The 19546-nt window shown below is 34.9% G+C and overlaps 1 protein-coding gene across 1 annotated transcript in view; it reads left to right on the top strand.

Annotated features, from left to right (window-relative positions):
* Positions 1-19546, top strand: part of LOC111049725 (lutropin-choriogonadotropic hormone receptor) — a 68990-nt gene that overhangs the window by 14874 nt on the left and 34570 nt on the right. Inside the window, 3 exon segments of the mRNA XM_039427064.1 lie at positions 6451-6525; positions 14086-14163; positions 17285-17359. Of these exon segments, the coding sequence (XP_039282998.1) occupies positions 6451-6525; positions 14086-14163; positions 17285-17359 (228 nt within the window).

Raw genomic sequence — 19546 nt, forward strand, 5'->3', positions numbered from 1 at the left:
AAAAGCCTGTTTTTTGAGCCATTGTGCTACTGTAGATATGAACTTTTTTGTGGTTTTTTTTTTATTGTTGTCGGTAATTTATTGAATAATAAGTTTTGTTGATAATTATAGCTTTTGAATGTTTTTTGCAGTCTGATGTATGGGGTAATTAGGTTATTCCTATTTCTAGTTCTTTGTTCATGCTGATGGCTATGTCTTGTTAATAGAGTTAGGTTTTTTTAACATGGACCAGGTTACAATAAATGTACATTGAAGGGAGAGTCATGATTCTAAGCTCGATAAAACTATTTTTACAGCTTTCAACACTCCTTAGACCAACAATACAGCGAATTGCTTCTTTTGCCAAATAAATGCCTTCTTCATATCACTTGAGTTACCCCAAAGACGGAGCCCATAATTGAGATGGGAATGAAACAAACCATAGCAAGTCAGAATAAGTACCTCCCTACTGACACAACATTTTAGTTTTCTTAGTAGGTACATAGCTCTGGACAGTTTCTTACACAGATACTCTATGTGGCTACTCCAACTCAATTTACTGTCTAGGACAATACCCCAGCAGTTTGATCGGCTTTAGGTACTCCTGGTGCTCCTTGCTTAAATTTATTTCTAAGCGTGAATAGAATATTTTCTGTTCTACTCTCATTGAGAGTCGAACAATCAGCAGCATACCACTCCCTGCAGCGTTCAACCGAGGAGTCAAGCCTATCAAGTACTGCCTCTACACTAGTATTAGAATCAAGTATGGTAGTGTCATCAGCATAGATAAAGCTCTATAAAGCTCTATTGATTCACACTAGTAGTTCTGTGAACAGTAGACCTCGCGCAGTTAAACTCCTCTTATACTGTTCATCAGAGTAAATCCTGTCTTTCTTTTTTCCGTTAAGGCTACTCTTGAATATAAATAAAAATATAAATCTAAGTATCCTTTTTAAAAATTGTTTACTCACAACATTTTTCGGCTATAATGATGCCATTATCAATAACTTAATCAAATCATGATGACAATATCATTAGCTTAATCAAGTTAATGATTATTGAATCATATACGCGAAACATGTTGTGAGTAAACAATTTATAAAAAGGATAAGTTACTTAGATTTCCATTTTTATTTATAAATCCAGTCTGTATGTCATGTCGGCGAGATATCGGTATGAAAAAGGCTAATGGCTGTTGCTGGGGTTGGTGTATCAAAAATGCTCACATCAAAAGACAACTGGCAAGGTCAGCCCAAGTTGAAAGCAGAGAAAGGTCGAAAGAATAAATACTATGTTACTTTCAGTTACTATGCGTAATTGCATTGAATTAATAGTCTACATGACAGTTGATTTTTTACTAAGTTACATTGGGATATTAATTACATGCGTCATTACATGCAATTAATAATCCACTCGGCAGCTGATTTATGATGAATAATTCTATAGTCTGATTTTTACGGTAATATTGGCGTTCAGAGGAGACTCCTATAATAAATTATCACAAGTTTCGGATTTCAAAATCAGTACAGTAGTTCATCAGCGAGTTCTCCAGTCCAGGGGACTATTCAATATCAATTGCGTTGGGGTGAGGGGGGGAAGAATCTTATTCTTGTAACCGGTGGAGGTATTTTTAACCCTACACCACACCTGACATCATTCCTGCAACCGGTGACATATTTGTCTCTATTGAGTTAATCTTCCAAAATATGAAATATATAAGAATACATGTGGTTCGATAGTCATTCTTGCAGACTATACCACCGCTGCGCACCAATGTAAACGGATGGGGGTTGTTTCTTCTCTCCTATAATATTTACCAAAACTATGCTATCAAATCTCTAGTTGAATCCTTGATTGGTTGGGAGCTTTTAGTGGATTCGTTCATTCAAATGCACAGATTATCATCTTTATCATAAATTATCACCTATTATAGCAATTAGCAACTACGAGCCAGGAACTTAAATGAAAAATACTAATAAAATTCAACTTCAAGTTTATTGAACTCTAAATAGGTAGAACGAATTGATAAAAGTCAGGTAACATGTCAAATTTTCAAACAGAACAAAGTTATTCAGCAATCGATTCAGGTTAAGAAGACATACTCAATTTTTAATCTATACATTTTGGGAACCTGCTAACTTGCTGCAACTAAATTCGGGCCACGGTCATTCTATGTACTAAATTTGAGCTTAATAAGAAAAACAACAAATTTTCGTACTCACCATTTTAACAATATTCAAACTTGGACTCTTCAGAAACACTCACATACGCTTTAATAAAACTCACTATACTTGAACTCACACGCACAAATAATTTCCTGATTCTACTCCTACTAACTCTATAAAATTTGGTTTCCTATTCAACTAGATAAAAATTACTGATAACTGAAAACATAACAATTTGTCCCTCTGAATGGGAAATGGGCCCATTCAGAGGACCGAGGCTCGCACACCGTTACATGTTTTCCGTTCACGTCTCAATACCAACTGTGGCCCTTTCACTGAAAATTATTCCCCCTCCACGAGCGTTGAGCATAACTCCCAGTGGAAAAGCCAAAGCTGCAAAAAGGTCAATGGTCGTACAATTCCCAAATACAGAAGCTTTTTCGACAAGATATTGATACTGTATTTGAAAAATGCACGAAAATTGCTTTAATTTCGACAACTAAGCAACAAGTTAGCAAATTCAATAAAAATGGTCAAATATTCTCACACTAAAACGCAGGGTTCAACATACAGTAAAAATCAAAGTTCATTCCAGTTCAAAAACCTGAAAAATAATATAAGATACACAAAAACAACTACAATACTACCCTCTCAATATCACACTATTACATTCTTATAGGGGTACATATAGGCAACCCGCCGTACATCATAGCTCTTTTATCATTTTTATTTGTCAGCATTTCCAATGAAGATTTATTGATAGTTACTATTCAACCAATACTGCCCCCCGGGCAGTCCTATCTCAATATTAAACTCTATAATTTATACGAGCTTTCGATGATTGTACTTCTACATTGAAGTTTGAAGGTCTACTGTAATAGCTTTCATTTTCTACAGACGCTTAAAGTTATGATGGAACATTGCTGTGTTTTCATATTTCACAAAGGGGAATGAAAGGCATCCTTCAGATACAGAGTTAAAATGGATTAAATGTAGATTAAAAAAAATACTCAACAGCAGAAACATGGCTTGTGTGAAGAGCTCCTGTTTTCTAATGGAAAATTGCAATAACTGCTCATTTGTGTTCATAGCTTCAATCTCCGATAAGAAATCAATCCTGAGTGCTCCACTTCTGGAACTCAATGTTATGATGAAATTTTGTTTCTATTAAAAGAGTTCTGCCCCACCATCACTTGAGAGTTTCATTCATAGCTGGTTATAAATATAGTGTTATGGAATTTTTCCGTAGGCCAATTTCTCTGATAAATGTTGATTACATCATCAACTCATTATGGAATCATTTTCTGTAGGTTAGAGGTTATGGAATCGCTGTAAATAGATGAAATCTGTCTTTGCAGCTTTCAGAAGCACTAATTACACTGCCCTACTTTGGCCAGAAACCTGGCGAGATAAACAGGCCTCTTAATCACTGCTTTTCTCTCTCTTTTCTTTTCTCAACCCGATTCATATCATCCTTTGATCAGCACTATTTCCCATTACGTGGTGTTTCCTCTCTCAGTTTCTTTATACTTTTGTGCTGTTTTTCCGTTGTCTTCGACGCCGAGTACAGCTGAATCGCTTTTCGGCTCTCCAGGGAAAAAGGTCTGTTTCTGAGAGTGGAAGAGATTTAATTCGCTGAAATCTCCACACCTAACCGCTCTAGAAAAAACGTTTCAAGGCTATAAATTCATCGCATTTGGCCATGACATTGAAGGTTTTCATTTCGAAAAGGTCAGCTCACTACACAGCGCGTTTTGTTTCAGCTCAACTGAGAATATCAGTGCTCCTGATATTATTTGGTACATATTTTCAAGAATTTTAGTTTCGAGTGGAGATTATTAGCAAAATACTAATTTATTGTCTGTCAATATAGTCAGTTATTGTAAGTTTCGACACTTCAATAATATCAAATATTCTAAAATACCACAAAATATAAAATTTTTAATATTATAATTTCTAAAATACTTATAATATAGTCTACCATCTAATACCCGCCTTCACTGTCTTATTTTAATATAACTCATACAGTTGATTTTAAAATATAACATCCCCTTTCTATTAATTATGATGTATTCTTCATCTTCATGACTCTTCCAGAAGAAATACTCCAAGGTTCTAGATATTTTGAAGGATCGTTCAAAAGTAAGCTTGGATAAGTTAATATTCATTATTTTGTAATAGTTTTTATCAATTTAATTATTTCAATTGTAATTCATGTTATATTGGAATCGTAAATTGAAACATGCCTCCCAAATATTGAATACACGTCTAGACGTCGACCCACTATGAAATAAAAATAGTAAATAATTCTGATAGAACTTCTGATAGGACTCCTCATTAAGTTTGAGACGCGAAGAGACAGGACGTCTCACTACAGTATCTTGTTCCCAGAATTTCAACATGCTGACTTCATCTTGTTTTTAATGGCAAAAGTGCTGGAGCATCATGTGCACAATATCAGCACAATCAATATTATAAGATATAGTGCTGAAGCACTGACCAGTGTAGATGAACATTTTTTTCAATCAGTATGGCATAACGAGCTCCTCAAAATACATATAAACCATAGAGTATAGAATGGACTATTCATTCAATATTAATTTTCAATAGTTACTATTCTCTAGATAATTCCAATTGTGCATTGTATTATTACAAAAATTGAATATGATGAATTTTTCTGATGAATAAATCATATTTTCATATATATTTTTACTATACTCTCTGATATCAACAAGACACAAAAGTGAGGAGAGAAAAGATAGAATAGCAAAGAAAGATTTGTTAGAGAACAACCAAATAAGTAGATTCTTAACACAGACTAAGGAAAGAGAGAACTCCTGATATCCTAATAGAAAGACTGGTAAGGAGAAATTGGAGTCGTGATATCAAGCTAGCTAAACCAAAGCGAGCAAATCTATGTAATTAAGTTCCAGTACGTTCGATCTAAATATCAGACGCTGAACTGTGAATGTGGCTTTGATAGGACGTTTTTGAAAGTCAATGACGTGGCGCTAATGTAATACCAATGTTGCCGACAAGTAACGTAATTACCTACAGCGCGCGAGTCTTTGTTTCTATGGTTCTAATCAACGCTTTCCTGTATGGAAAAGCTGATGGTTATTCACGTGTTTCTTGTATGCTTCACCATATATATATATATATATATATATATATATATATATATATATATATATATTAGCTGAGTATTTACTTCGAAATCTACAGGATGCAATGAAATTTCCAAGAAGGATTTCCAATCCACGCAGGAGCGGATAAAAAAAATAGAATTGCGTTGTTATCCTTTCCAAGCTCCAAGCAGTCTCAAATTTTGTATACCAACCTCTTTCACGAGGTCAAATTTTCACAATGGATAAATTAAATATGTCATTATTGAGGTATGTTAGATGTAATCAACCCTCGGTTATTGGCTAGTGGAAAGTAAATCTTTGTGAAAATACTGATGTAAATATTCTATTGTGAAGCACGATCGAGGAAGGAACATCGATGTTAAAGTTCTAATCCATTCAACATTCAAAGGCATCTGTATGAAAAAACTCATTAGAGGAGGAGGAGGAATGCTAATGCCAAAAATACGTTGTCAGAATGGAATTCGAGCAATATGTGAACGTGAGACTTACATGCTCAAAGCTTTTTGAAACACGATTTTCAGGAATGAGCATTAAATTTACTGGAAGCTTTTTGAAACACGATTTTCAGGAATGAGATTAGTTCAGTCAACTTGATACTATTCAGGAGCACACAGATTATACGGGTTTTTTTGTGGGAAGAGAAGATCAATTTTAATTAATTCACAGCACTTCCATAAACGCAAGCTCATTACATTCATGATTAAAGTACTAGTTCAAATATCACCTCGAATAGCTTTTTTCATGCGCAAGACTTGCAATCATGTTTGAGTCTCATTTTAACTTTTATCAACTTGAAAACAATTCCTTAAACAATATCTGAGCATTTAATGTGAATAGTTTGTATTGGATGATTTTGAATTTGAGCTAACTGACAAACAATTTCACTATACACCACTGAATTTCTTGCTCAGGTTGACAAGTTGAATCTTCAAGAAGAAACTGGATGAGGAAATCCAAAGGAAGGTCTTCATGAACTCCCTAAAAATCCTGATCTTCAATTAGCTTTCGAGCATTCAATTATTGCGAACTCCGCGAATAGTGTTCTTCTATTCACCGTATTATCTACAGTTTCTGATAATTCAGCTCACCATTGAATATATCCATAGCAGTAAGTTCCACTTTGTTCCATTCACTAATCAAGTTGAATTTGTTTACAGGTCTTTAGTTCGACTACCAAATTTGAGGCTCATTGAGCCAGGAGTATTTAACAATCTACCACATCTGAGAACGATGTAAGTATAAATATCATCAACAGTCGTGTAGAGCCCTGGGCTTACTGCACATGATTCATGATTCATGATCCATAAACTTTCGGATACTTCGATGCTATATTGCAGCAAAAAATAGGCTGAGAATCAACTCACGATATGAACGGTACTAAATCATCAAATAATTCAAAATTTCAAATAAGCAATAAACTGATAGTACAAAATGATGGAAATCAACTTAAGCTAAAATATCAATATTCCAGAAGATATTTTTGTAATCAACAATTTATAACGTGATAAACCCTTGGTACAATTGAATTGTACCACATCCAAGAAGCTCTGTGTCAGTAAAACTCAAATACACTTCCAATTCAAAAATAATCCAGCACTGAAAATAGATCTTCACAATTTGTCAAGATCCTTATCTTAAAATTTCGAAAAATATACGTTTTTCGGAAATAAAAATTAAATTGGCACAAGTACAAGACATAGATGAGAATATTCCATGACTATCAAAACACTAGATGTTGAAGGTTAACAGTTCTTATGACCACAGTGGTGCATATGTTTCCCCATAACCTGTTTCTATGCTCAATTGTATTCTTTTTATAACTTATTATCCTCATTCTGTATTTATTACTTATACTTAGATTACTTTCAATTACTTATGCTTTCCTAATATTTTTCTTATGTATTTGTAAATTGCATGTACTGTATCTCTTTTTTTTAGTAACTTGCTTAATACGATTGTAAATTGTAGTGACGACTGTTTTGGGCTTAATGGCTGTAGTCTTCTTTGTTCTGTAATAAATAAATAAATAAATATTTGGAATACTTTGGCGTTCTAGTCTCGGCCAATGACAGTAGAGCTCAGTGATCATTGGTCAACAACTAATGGCCAATCGTTGGGCCTCATTCACACTTTATATTCTTCTATTTTGATGTTCAAACTCCTAGTTTACTAGAGATTGATAATGGTGTAGCAACCAGAACTATCTGGAAATTGAAAATTTCAATTATTTTGGAGATAAATAAGAGTAGCTCTCTCCAAAAAGTCAACAACCAGAACTAGTATATCGAATCGTTTCAACAAATTAGACGTCTTGACAGTATCAATCCATCTTCATTCAATATGGATATTCTCCAAAACATCACATTCACAGCAATACAGAAAGTTTGAGTTGAATTCGAGAATGTAGGACATTTCTTAAAGCTACTCAGTAGTGAGTTTCACTTTTCCACTTCAATTCATACAATGGTGAACAGAGATTTCTGACAGAAGAATTGAATAGGTTGTTGATAGAATTATTTCTCGTGAATCCATAAAATTAAAAAATATTTCTAGTGAATTATTATCTCTGGTAAATTAAAATTTTGAAAATTGAGCAGTAGAATATAAAGTTCGGGTGAAGCCCTACGTCTTGCCATTAGTCGTTGACCAATGATCGTTGAGCTCTACTGTCATTGGTCAAGTCTAGACACGCCCAAGTATTCCGAATATGGTCATGAAAACCGTTTACTGACGATTATCCTTCTCCTTTACTGTACTGTAGATGAAAATCAAATTGAAGTGGAAGACTGTATGCCTTATCATGTTGTCAGGATTATTCTCCGTAGAAGAAGAAGAAAAAAATCATAGAAGATAATGAATATATTTGATGAATTTGGAAAAGGAAATTGCATGTCTTATCTCGGAAGAAAACAACAAGTAGTTGAAAGAAGTCGTGTAAGTAACCAAAATTGTATTGTTCTTTCTACGGCGGCCGGTTGAAAGAAAGAGAAATTACAACAGGTAGTTGAAAGAAGTCGTGGAAGTATCCAAAACTGTATTATTCGTTCTGGCTGAAAGGAAGAGAAATTACTGTTGGGGGATGATCCTTGACTGGTGTTGTTGTGACGAATGAATGGACATAAAGTAAGAAACCGGGCCGGCCAGACGTTCATTAGCGTCCTAGAATTCAGCGGCGTGAATTCATCAAGCATCATCGACATCAGCAGCGGCGTTCATTAGGAAACCCCGCGGCGTCGTAAGTCGCTTCCAATTTTACCGCCGAAAGAATTGCTAGCCAGCCAACTGCGCGACAGCTCGTCGGAAAATTCTTGTTACGAGTTTCTCAAACGATAACGAACAATTCCCAACTTGGCAGCACTGTTGAAGACGTCTCGAGAGTTTCAAGGTGGGAGCTGAGTGCTTTAGGTACTACAAGTAGCTTCCTGTAATGAGTTCGTTTAAGAGAAAAATGCAGGAAAGGTCAGACAAGAACAATGGAGCACTCATCAAGACTTGACAGTTGTAGTCCAACATTTCAGCCTCACAAGAGTGTGAGTATTTTCCAGTACTTTTCGCGAGAGACGTTTAACTCTATAAAAGAAAGAGAAGAAAGGTGATATATATTTTTGACTATTGAAAAAAGAAAACTATGTTTTCCAAAACTAGAGCTTTAAGAGAGAATGATTTTTATTGAGAATGATAAAAATATCGAAGTTGATTTCCATTACATATATTCTGAAAAAATCTCCGATTTCAAATCGTGTAGTAGGGGAATGATGAGGGAGTGAAACGAGGCGTGAAAAGCCTGAGGCTCCTGCCGAGCGACAGAGATAGAGGCTCCAGCTGTGCGACAAAGAAAGATCTTCCTGCCAAGCGACAGAGTTGATGATTGAATCGCAAAAAGGAGAGGGTGGTGTAGAAAAAGCGAGAAAGTGGAGTAAAGCCTCATGAGGTGGAAAATGTTGTGTAACGAGGGAGATTGCGAAACACCTGTGCTCGTGTTCAGTTTAAAAGTCGTTTGTCGTTTGTGAATCTAGTGAGCAGTTTAGTCTCCGCGTGAATTCCAGAAAATCCAACAGTTAAATTCTTCAGCGATGGTGTAATAGAAATGCTTCTCAGAATATAAATGTTTTTCAATTGTGGGTGATGCCCAAGTGAGCTTTATGCTTGAGGATGGGTAATGGAAAGTGAGAGGGTTAATAGATGAGATAGTCATTCGAAGCAAAGTGATGCTCTTCATTTCAATGAGAATATGAACATATACTTACTTGGAGTCTGTACTTATTTATTGGCCCTTGATATTGGCTCTAATAAGTCATAACATGTTGTGAATAGATGGAATATTAAAAGTGTACTGTTCTCTTGATCAATTTTATTTCATACTAATAATTATTGTAGAAGCCCTATAGAGTAAAAGTGAATGTTTCAAATACGTAAGTTATATGAGTTACGTATAAATATTATGCAGCTCACAATTCATATAATAATGTAAGCGTTCGGAGAGGTCTAAGCAGTTTCAATATAATAGTTACAGAACGGAATCAAATAAAACAATATCGAGAAATTTCCATCAATGGGAGGTCTGATATTATTAATTTGAATCAAATGGATTCACATACATATTTCCAAATGGATAGATTGACTTACAGTATTTATGTTCTGAAACTGAACATTAGGCTTTGATTCTCTCCATCTATAAATAATAGAATAAATTATAAATAAGTATAATTTAAAACGCTTATATGCATATTTCACTGCATCTTAAGAGTGTGATTGATGTTTGGTGAATAATTGTGAATTGGTGCTGGGAGCTGTGAGTATTGTGAGTAAAGGTGATATTGATTTAATACATTTGAAATTGTGTCATACACTCAACTGTCTTGAATCACGATATTTTGGATTCAATGCGTCATTTTAAAGTCTCTAGTTCTTCTCATTGGAATAGTTATAGCCTAGGTGAACGCAAACAGAAACAGACAGACGAAGAGAAAAATAAATAAGACCTCTACATGGAGACGTGAGCCGACATAATAAATAGGCTACAGATTGACGGACATCTTTGTGCGTTGTAACATTCGTACACCTGCGGAGGGATTTTCCTCCGTCTTTTTGCATACGTCCGAGATCTGTTGCTGTATGCGATCAGATCAATCCAATCTGGAATCGTTGGAATCGAGATCTATGAGTCAATTCTTTCTACATTTCAAAATTGATAACAAACATGTAATCATTCTGTCCAGCCATAGAATAGTTATTCTATGGTCCAGTCCTATTTACACGAAACGGCAATTCTACAACATGCTTCATTCAAACCATCTAGAAGCAACTTCCTACTAGCAACAGTTGGTTTATACATCCGATCTGGTTGGGTATTGTGATCAAAGCGGATGAAACCAAGCGAATCAATGAACATCGCAAGAGTGAATAGACAGACACCTTGCTTCACTTCACCCCAACACTCTTCAACACTGGTTAATCCATGCATGGTAACTCAGCCACCCACACTCTCTCATACATGCCAAGCTCACACATATCCAATGATCACTTTTTGTGAATGATCAAAGTATGAGAATTTAATTTCCTTTGACGTTTTCACCGATCTACTATATACAACTACTGTATTTGTCAATATAGAGTTGATAACATTTATATCGTAATAGGCCCACTGATGATAGATTTGTTTGAATTTTCAATCGGTAAGATACTCAACTGTTGAATAATGATGCACCTTATATAATGGAGAATATCGCCCATTCATCTGAAGTAGATCAGTATTTGTCAATATAGAGTTGATAACATATATCGTAATACTGATGATAGATTTGTTTGAATTTTCAATCGGTAAGATACTCAACTGATAAATAATGATGCACCTTATATAATGGATAATAGCGCCCATTTATCTGAAGTAGCTCAATCAGATTAATTAAGGATGAATAATATTATTTAAAAAAATGCATGAAATGTGATGAAAAACTTAAGAGTACCATAGTGGACAGATATGACTTTCTGTGTTGTTGATTTGTGAAGGCTTCACATGTCAAATACGAGTAAAATAATACGTGTATTATTGGCATTCAATTACTTACATTAATCAATTATTACGATCACAATATTAAACATAAACCAAGCTCTTATATATATTCTTGACAATTATATTCTCTCTAATTACCTGTTGAATTGTAAGGCATGCTTGGAGAATTCGCCACTGTGTGCAGGTGATGTAGTAGATATCAATTAGTCTTTATCATAACAATTTAAGATACCAGTTTCGGTTGTTACACTATTATCAATCTCTAGTAGGCTAGACTGGAAGCTTGAACATTGCACATCAGAGTACAAATAATTATACAGTGTGGATGAAGCCCTAAGATTGGACATCTGCCATGACCAATGAGGGTTAAGCTCTACTGTCATTGGCCGATGCTAGACACACCCAAGTATTCCAAATATGGTCATGAGAACTCTTAAACAACAGCAAATGACTAGAAGTAGAAGATTTTAGAAGCAATGGAAATAACTATGATAATGGACGCTGTGAATAAAAACGAGTAGGACAAGTAAATACTTGAATGACAAGTAAACGCCAGAATTGAAGTGAATAGAACAAGTATTTACTCTTACTCGCGAGTAAATACTTGAGAGGCTAGTAAACCCCCGAAAAATTCCAATTTTGGTGTGAATATACTTCTGTAGCAAGTAAATACTCGTCCATTTGCAAGTCAACCTAATCCCAGTCTTGCAGTCGTACTTGTACACGACAGATGGCTGCATTTATGAACCTGCATGGTGTGAAACGTTATAGAGACCGGCGTGATATAAGTCCCGATCTATCTAAGGGACTATAACGGTTTGAGAGCGAAAACGTAGATTTTCGCACTTCGTACTTTCTTGATGAAAACACTGATGCAAGTGGTGGAGGATTAAATGCAAGGAAAAAGATGGAAATTTTTCTGAAGATATCTTAGTGATCATGGATTCCAAAGTAGTGTTGCCAACGACATGGGGGTTGAAAGAAGTACCGTCAGCAGAACATTTCAAGTGTATTGGATAAAATTGTGTCGAAGTCTGAAGATTGGATTGAATTTCCACGCACTATTGAAGGAAGATATGGATCAGGCCAAGGCAGATTAGGCTTCAAAATTTCGCATTCCGACTGTCATTGGTGCTATAGATTGCACTCACGTGCAATCGGCGTTTAGCGGCGAAAACAGGACAAGCTACAACAGGAATGATGCGTAGTAGTCTGTGTGGCGCTACAAGTATTTACTTGCCTTTCTTGTGAATTCAGTTGTCTCGCGAGTAAATACTTCCTAGTAAACCCTCGGGTTGGCGAGTACATGGTCACAAGTAAACTCGACGCTTTATTCACATCGGTTTACTTGGAGTTTAAATACTCGTTACACTTTACTTGTAAGTACTTTACTTACACTTTACTTACTCGTACTCGTTTTTATCCACACCGCCCATTGAGAAACTATCCCATGTCTAGTTTGAATGACTCATTCTAGACTCATTCTAGCCAGTACAGAACCACTATTTCCGTTTTATCTTGGAGTAGTAGTCTCTAGTTCAGTTCCCACCTCCTTGATATTTCACTTCTGAATTTGACTTTGGTTTCTCCCTTGCTTCAAGTTCACTGGTTTTCAAAAGTAGGCTCACCTATATTCTTCTATTCTTACTTGGATCCTTTTGAGCTTTTTTGTTTCTACTTACTAAATTTCCCATCATTAGTTCGTTGTTCTCACCACATTTGGAATACTTGGCCGTGACTAGTCTTGACTCTCATATTGGTCAACAGCTAGAGACCAATGGTGAGGCTTCATCACACACAATACTGCTACTCAAGGAATGTAATACTAATACTGCTCACAAAACTTCTCTTCAAGTTTACTAGAGATAGATGATGCTGTAACAACCGAGTATAGTATCTCAAATTGTTTCAATGAATAAGTCGTTTGGCAATATCAAGTCGTTTTCATTCAAGAGGCATAAACATGAGCCTGTATAATTTCAGCTCTGATTGAAGAAGGTTATGATTATCAACAAAACGTCACCCTCAAGCTGCAGTCACCATGCTATATTCATTAGTAAAGTAGAGAGTGGATGAGCTTTCATCGAGACAGTGTTGTAATGAAAGTTAGAAGTTTAAGGAGATGCTACAAAACATCAAAAGCCGTGGAAGTCAAACTCGCATGTAAATTCGTGATTCGGAACTTGGGATCTAGAAATTATTAAGATATTTGGATATTCTAGTAAGAACTTCACTGTAATCAAAAGAGCGTTGTGTGAGAGGCACACTAATGAGTTTTCAGGTGGATTCGTGAACTTTGTCAGGAATGCTTTGTGAGCTCCTTCAATGCTTCAGACTATTGAATGGAACTTTCAATAACTCTGAAAGTTCATCAAATTTGGCTGATTACATCCCCAGAATTCCCTTGGAGCTTGGGACATCAAGAAAAATTCATGTTAGTCATAAGAAATAGAACCAAATGAAAACTGAATATGATTTGTTTATGAATGACTATTGGGAAAATCATCAATTACCGTAGTGTATTTTCCTGGTTAAATCTTATGACGTTGCGACATACTCGAAAGCTTCACTATGTAATTGATAAATTTGTAATAGAGATTAACGAATAGCAAACAAAATGAGAACATGTAACCGTATATTCCAAACTGAGAGATACATTTTGGCAGACAATCTAATCATTCTATATCAATATTTAGAGTTTGAATACACTTTTTGTTTGAGATCTGAAATATTGTGACGCGATGAATACAAGCCCGATTGTTTTATTTCATTGTTTCAGAGATATCCATTCAGCTCCGTTGTTGACGATTATATCTGATGCTGTTTTCCAAACTCATCTTCCCAGATTGAGGATATTGTAAGCATACTATCTTAATTCTATCTATGTTTTATGATGTACAAGATTATAACTCAATCGTTAATCAAGTTGAATGTTTAAGATAAAAGTCAACTCGCATAGTTTGTATGCAGTAGGATATTTGATACATTCAAAAGCTGGAAAGGGAGATTAAAATATTGAATACCAAGCCGTTCGGAATCATGATTAATTGAATTGAAAATAATGTATTTCATTTTTTGATCTTGCCAGCAACACTATATTTTATCTGTATCTGGAACAAAAGCAATTTTGTCTTTCCATCAAAACTTGTTCATTCAGGAATAAAATATTGTAGTATATGTTTTCATTCTTATAAAATGTTATGATCGAATTCTCATTTTTTTAAAGTCTTCGAACAACTGTGAGCATATAAAAATTTTTCCCATTTCTTTTAAACGTAGATGTACAAGATTTTGAACAATTTTCACCAAACAGAAGTAAACAAATTCATAAATTGTTGTGTCAATTTCCCCAGTAGACCTTTCATTTAGAGTGGAATGAAGTATATCGTTTCCATATCCTTTCAAGAGTTGACTGAAATGAATTCAAATGAGACAGAATTGATAAATGTCACCCATTTTCAATTACTATTGTCAACAAACAGAAACAGCCAGAATTGAAACGTGCCTCACGCCCGAAAAGCCAATGAATCTCAAACTTCTCATTCGCTGTAATCTCTTTCTATTACAGTTCATTTCTCGTGGAGAAGCTGTCAGGCTTCTTTGCCATTTTCAATTTTCCTAGTGAAGTCACTTCGAAATAGCTCTCAAGTGGAGCCACTGTTCGTGACACTTGAGTCTTTTAGTTTTGACATTATTGCTCCTTCAAAGCTAGCAGTCTCCATTCATGAACGTCAACTCACAAACACATTTTTGGCGTTTTTAACATTCAATGTTCGCGAGATTTAAGAGAGGAGAACATAACAGACATAAATTCAGGTTTCTGAACAATTCTCTGATACCTGCTGGGGCTGGGATCAAATAAGTAGGAAAATCATCTTTCTTTCTCAATAGTTATTAGTACCAGTTATTGGTATTAAGTACTTACCTCACACAATGTTTGTCTAAAAATCTACAATAATAACGATGAGATGATTCAACGAGAAGCCTCATTGGACAATGACTTTCATGTGCCATTCTCAAGCTGCTTGTTTCCAATTGGTAGCGAGTTTTGAAGGTAAAATGGCGACTGATCAACCAATTGACCAATCAGACAGATTTTGATTTTGATGGCGTGAACTACTAATTCTACATCAATTTCATGTGTTTTTACCCTGAGAAGTGTATTCAACGATAAGAATACAATGAAAAATTTATTTATTTATTCCAAGAACGACTGAACTATAAACTGGACTGGAAAGTTGAAATTCGAAACATAGGTTCAGCTGGAAGGCATGGCTGAGAGTATCTTTTCACCAATTTATCTTTGTGTTTCTGGAACAATTCATCATATTCTCTGCAAGAAATTTCTGAATTGATACTAAATGCCTGTCTATTTTTCAAAGTTTAACGTTGACAATCATCAATTATTACAAATGACTTGATGAAAACTTAGTAAAGTATTGCTATCTGGGATGTTATAAAATAGTTCTCCCAGAATTTCTAGTGGGTTTTCTCTCTCACTCTCTCTCTCACACACACACTCACTCTCTCTCTCTCTCTCTCTCTGGTCGTGCCCCCTCTGGGATCTTGCATCCATATGGTCCTACTGGGTTTACTGGGGAATCCAGCCCTGATTGCATTTGAAATATTATTGATGTAATTTTTTGGAATGTTTATTACTAATAACATCAATATTATTTGACAGTTATCAATTAATTTATTTGATAAGTAAATTTATTCAATAAGTTATCCATTTGTATGATATTGAATCAAATGTTAAAATGTTGATTTTCAGCTTTTTAAAACACGAATAGGAGATAACATATCTATTTCACTTATGAATCTGAATATATTCCATGAGATCAGTTCAATGGATAACATATCAAAATGAGAGCTCTTATGATCAAAGTAGATTTGACTGCCAGCCATTTTGCAAACATATCTACTGTACGGCGGCAAGTGGACAGTGCTTTATGACAAATTTCCCGTTCTTGACTGGACGTTCTATATTCCTGTCATCAGAATAACAAATGACGTTCATTGAGGCATCGCTTTGTTAGCTGAAGGAAGATTCCGCTGTTCACCAAAATTGGGTCATGAATCTAGCGGACATAAATTCGGGGAACAATTGATGTATTTCAAACTTATTGAATTTCAGATGCATCGAAACTCAACTTCTGTTTATTGTTCGATGAGTATCGATGAGCTGAATAGGAAATAAATTATTATTTGATCTCTTGAGAAGAACGTCATATATTTACTCCCTTATGATTGGATGATCAGAATAAAAAGACATTACATATTCAAATGACAGCCAAAATACATTAATTAAAATAAACTTTGAGTTGAAAATGTTTCTGGGATGTGGGATGATCAATGAGACTAGATATTAGACAGGATGGGATATCCGACAGAGCTGTACAAATCGATTCATAGAGAACAAGAGCTGCTATATGAATGAATAGGCTACAATGCCTAATTATCCATTTGAAAATAGTTTCATAGCCGTAACACTACATTTTATTCATTTTGAAAAAAAATGAATATTGTAAAGGGTAGTTCGATTTTTATGTAAATACAAGTAGCCCCAAACAAGAAAATAAACAGTCAATGTTCAAATAAAATACAAAAAAGTTGCTCATGCTGGATTGAAGATTATTTTTATTATTATATAATATGGAATAAATCTGCTAGATTTGTTGTGTGATGGAAGTCACTTAGTCCCTGACATTTTACTGTATAGGTTTATGAATTTTACGTTGGTTAACATTCACAAAAAATGTAATAAGCTAGTTCCCAATAACTGGATGTAATTGAAAAAGCTATAACAAACACGTGTTTCCAATCTTTATGAATTTTATGCTGGTTGACATCCACGGAAAATATAAGCAAATTTACATTCCGTAACTAGATATCAGTGAGAAAATGTTGTAATAAACACAGATTATTCATGGTAATTTAAACTTAATTATGAAAATATATGTTTATTTGTTCAACAGTCGCTGCACAAACACTGGCCTGCAACAGATTCCTGCCCTTCGTGACCTCGAATCAAAACATCAGTTGCATTTGGTGTGAGTGCAACACAATAAATATTCTCATTTCTCCCAGTGTGATACAAGTAAAAATGTCTAAAAACTTAATTAATAGTGTAAAATAGCATAAATCTACTTGGAAGATATAGACGACTAACATCCATCTCCCCCAGTCAACAAATCTTACAATTCATTTATTTCTCTATAAAATTATTCATCGTAATTATTCATCTATTGGTGCGTACAGACTTATGCGCCACGAACACGCACATTAAATTAATATTTATACTACTATATCTGTATTTGTACAGAAAACAGAGAGATAGCTGATAAAAACAGCAGATGAAAAGTGAAATGTGTATGTTCGTAGCACGTAAGTGTGTAGGTACGCAGCTTTATAAATAGCTCGATATCAAAAAAGCAAGTACAAAAGAAAGTGGAAGTACCGTAGCTCAAGAAATACAAATGCCAAGATTGGTCAAATACCTTGGTTGAAATAAAAGTTTAGCTTGAAAATTAATGAAGAATTAGGCTAGGCGCACACAAGTTAGTCAAGACAAGACAAGACATGATCAGACACGTTTAGTCACAATACATCACATAGTGGTTGCTTATGAAGACATGTCTAATTGCAATGACTAATCGGTGTGTGTTGTGTCCTAAGCAACTATGTGGAGTATTGTGTCTGATCATGTCTTGTCTTGTCTTGACTAACTGGTGTGTGCCTAGCCTAAGAGTTTTGAAGTGGCATGAAATTCCAGGTCAGCCAGACTTATAATCTTTGACAAGTCATTCTTATTCCATCCAGGAGTTCTTCGTCATCCATAATAATATTTATAAATAAATTGAATATCCATGATAATAATGATAGATAATAGAACGATTTTGTAATCCATTTACAAGACATGCGATTGCTTATCATGCCTCCTTCTCTTCTATCATCGTCAGGAAAAGCTGAAAATCAATCACTATCGGAAATTTCTGCTTCAAGTTATCATGCTTGTGAGTAAAATCATTGAATGTGATGAAGTTATTAAATGATGAAGTTTTACAGATCTCGTTTTTTGGAATGTAGATAAATTCTCATTTCCTTTTCGTACTGATGTGACCCCACTACAGTGGAGTTTTCAAGTGAATTAATTCTATATGTAAACTTTTACTGAAGTATGATAAAGTATCTGAAATTTTTGACATACACAGGCACAGTGGAAAGATTGTCTTTTGTTTTCCATGTAACGTTTGAAAGCATTTTTGGAACCGACCAAAACAACTTCGGAATGAATCGATCACGCAGTCAAAAGCACGAACTGTTATAAAAGTATTGACTGTTGAGAAAGACTTTTGAAGTGAGACAGTTCGAAAGAACGTGATTAGATTCGCTTCACTGTATTGTTTTTCAGAGATGCGAATCGAAACAATGTCGATGCAATTTGCGTTCGTCCAAATATTGAATTTCATAACAAATGAGATGAGGTCTCATCCGTTCCTCGCATCGTAATATCGTCCTGGAACGAAATCAACAAAAATATCGTCGGTTGTATGATGTAATTTGGAGGAGAATCTATCTATCCGGAAACAAGCAGTCTTCTTGTAAATCATTGGCGTATCCTGAGAGGGAAGAAAAACTAATAATGTACTGAACAATCCTTATCTTTTCGAGTAATAATGTACTGGAAAAGCCTTTGCTTATCTTGTCTTGTGAGATACGTGAGAAATAAGGAGGGAATGGATCTTGAGAGATTCGAACCTTATTTGGATCCTCGTTCGATACTATCATGGAAAAATTCAGCTAATCAATTTAATCTAGCCCTAGAAAAAGCCTCTTCTGATGAACAAACTGATATCTACTCGTTCAATATTGTAACTATAATTCAAGTAATTTATTCCACTATTATCGGGAGTTGACATTGTAAAGTACAAGGAAAGACACTGAATACGACTAATTTTATGGTTGAAGTTTGTTTTATTTTATAAGATTGAATGGCCCTTTTCACACTTCCCGATTGTCGGCCGATCAGAATTTATTGTCCTCTGATTGGCTAACTCTCTCAAACAGCTCATTCTCAATCAACATCGTTCTGAAAATCTTTAGGGGGGGGGGTCTCCAAATCAAATTTTGGGTGGTCAGCAATGTGATTTTTTTTAAAATGACAACTGAAGAAATGTTACTGTATAAACATTCAATTCTGAAAAAAATATTTTGTAATATTTATGTTTGTAGGTGGC

Source organism: Nilaparvata lugens, chromosome 4 (assembly GCF_014356525.2).
Source record: "Nilaparvata lugens isolate BPH chromosome 4, ASM1435652v1, whole genome shotgun sequence".
In the NCBI taxonomy this organism is placed as follows: domain Eukaryota; kingdom Metazoa; phylum Arthropoda; class Insecta; order Hemiptera; family Delphacidae; genus Nilaparvata; species Nilaparvata lugens.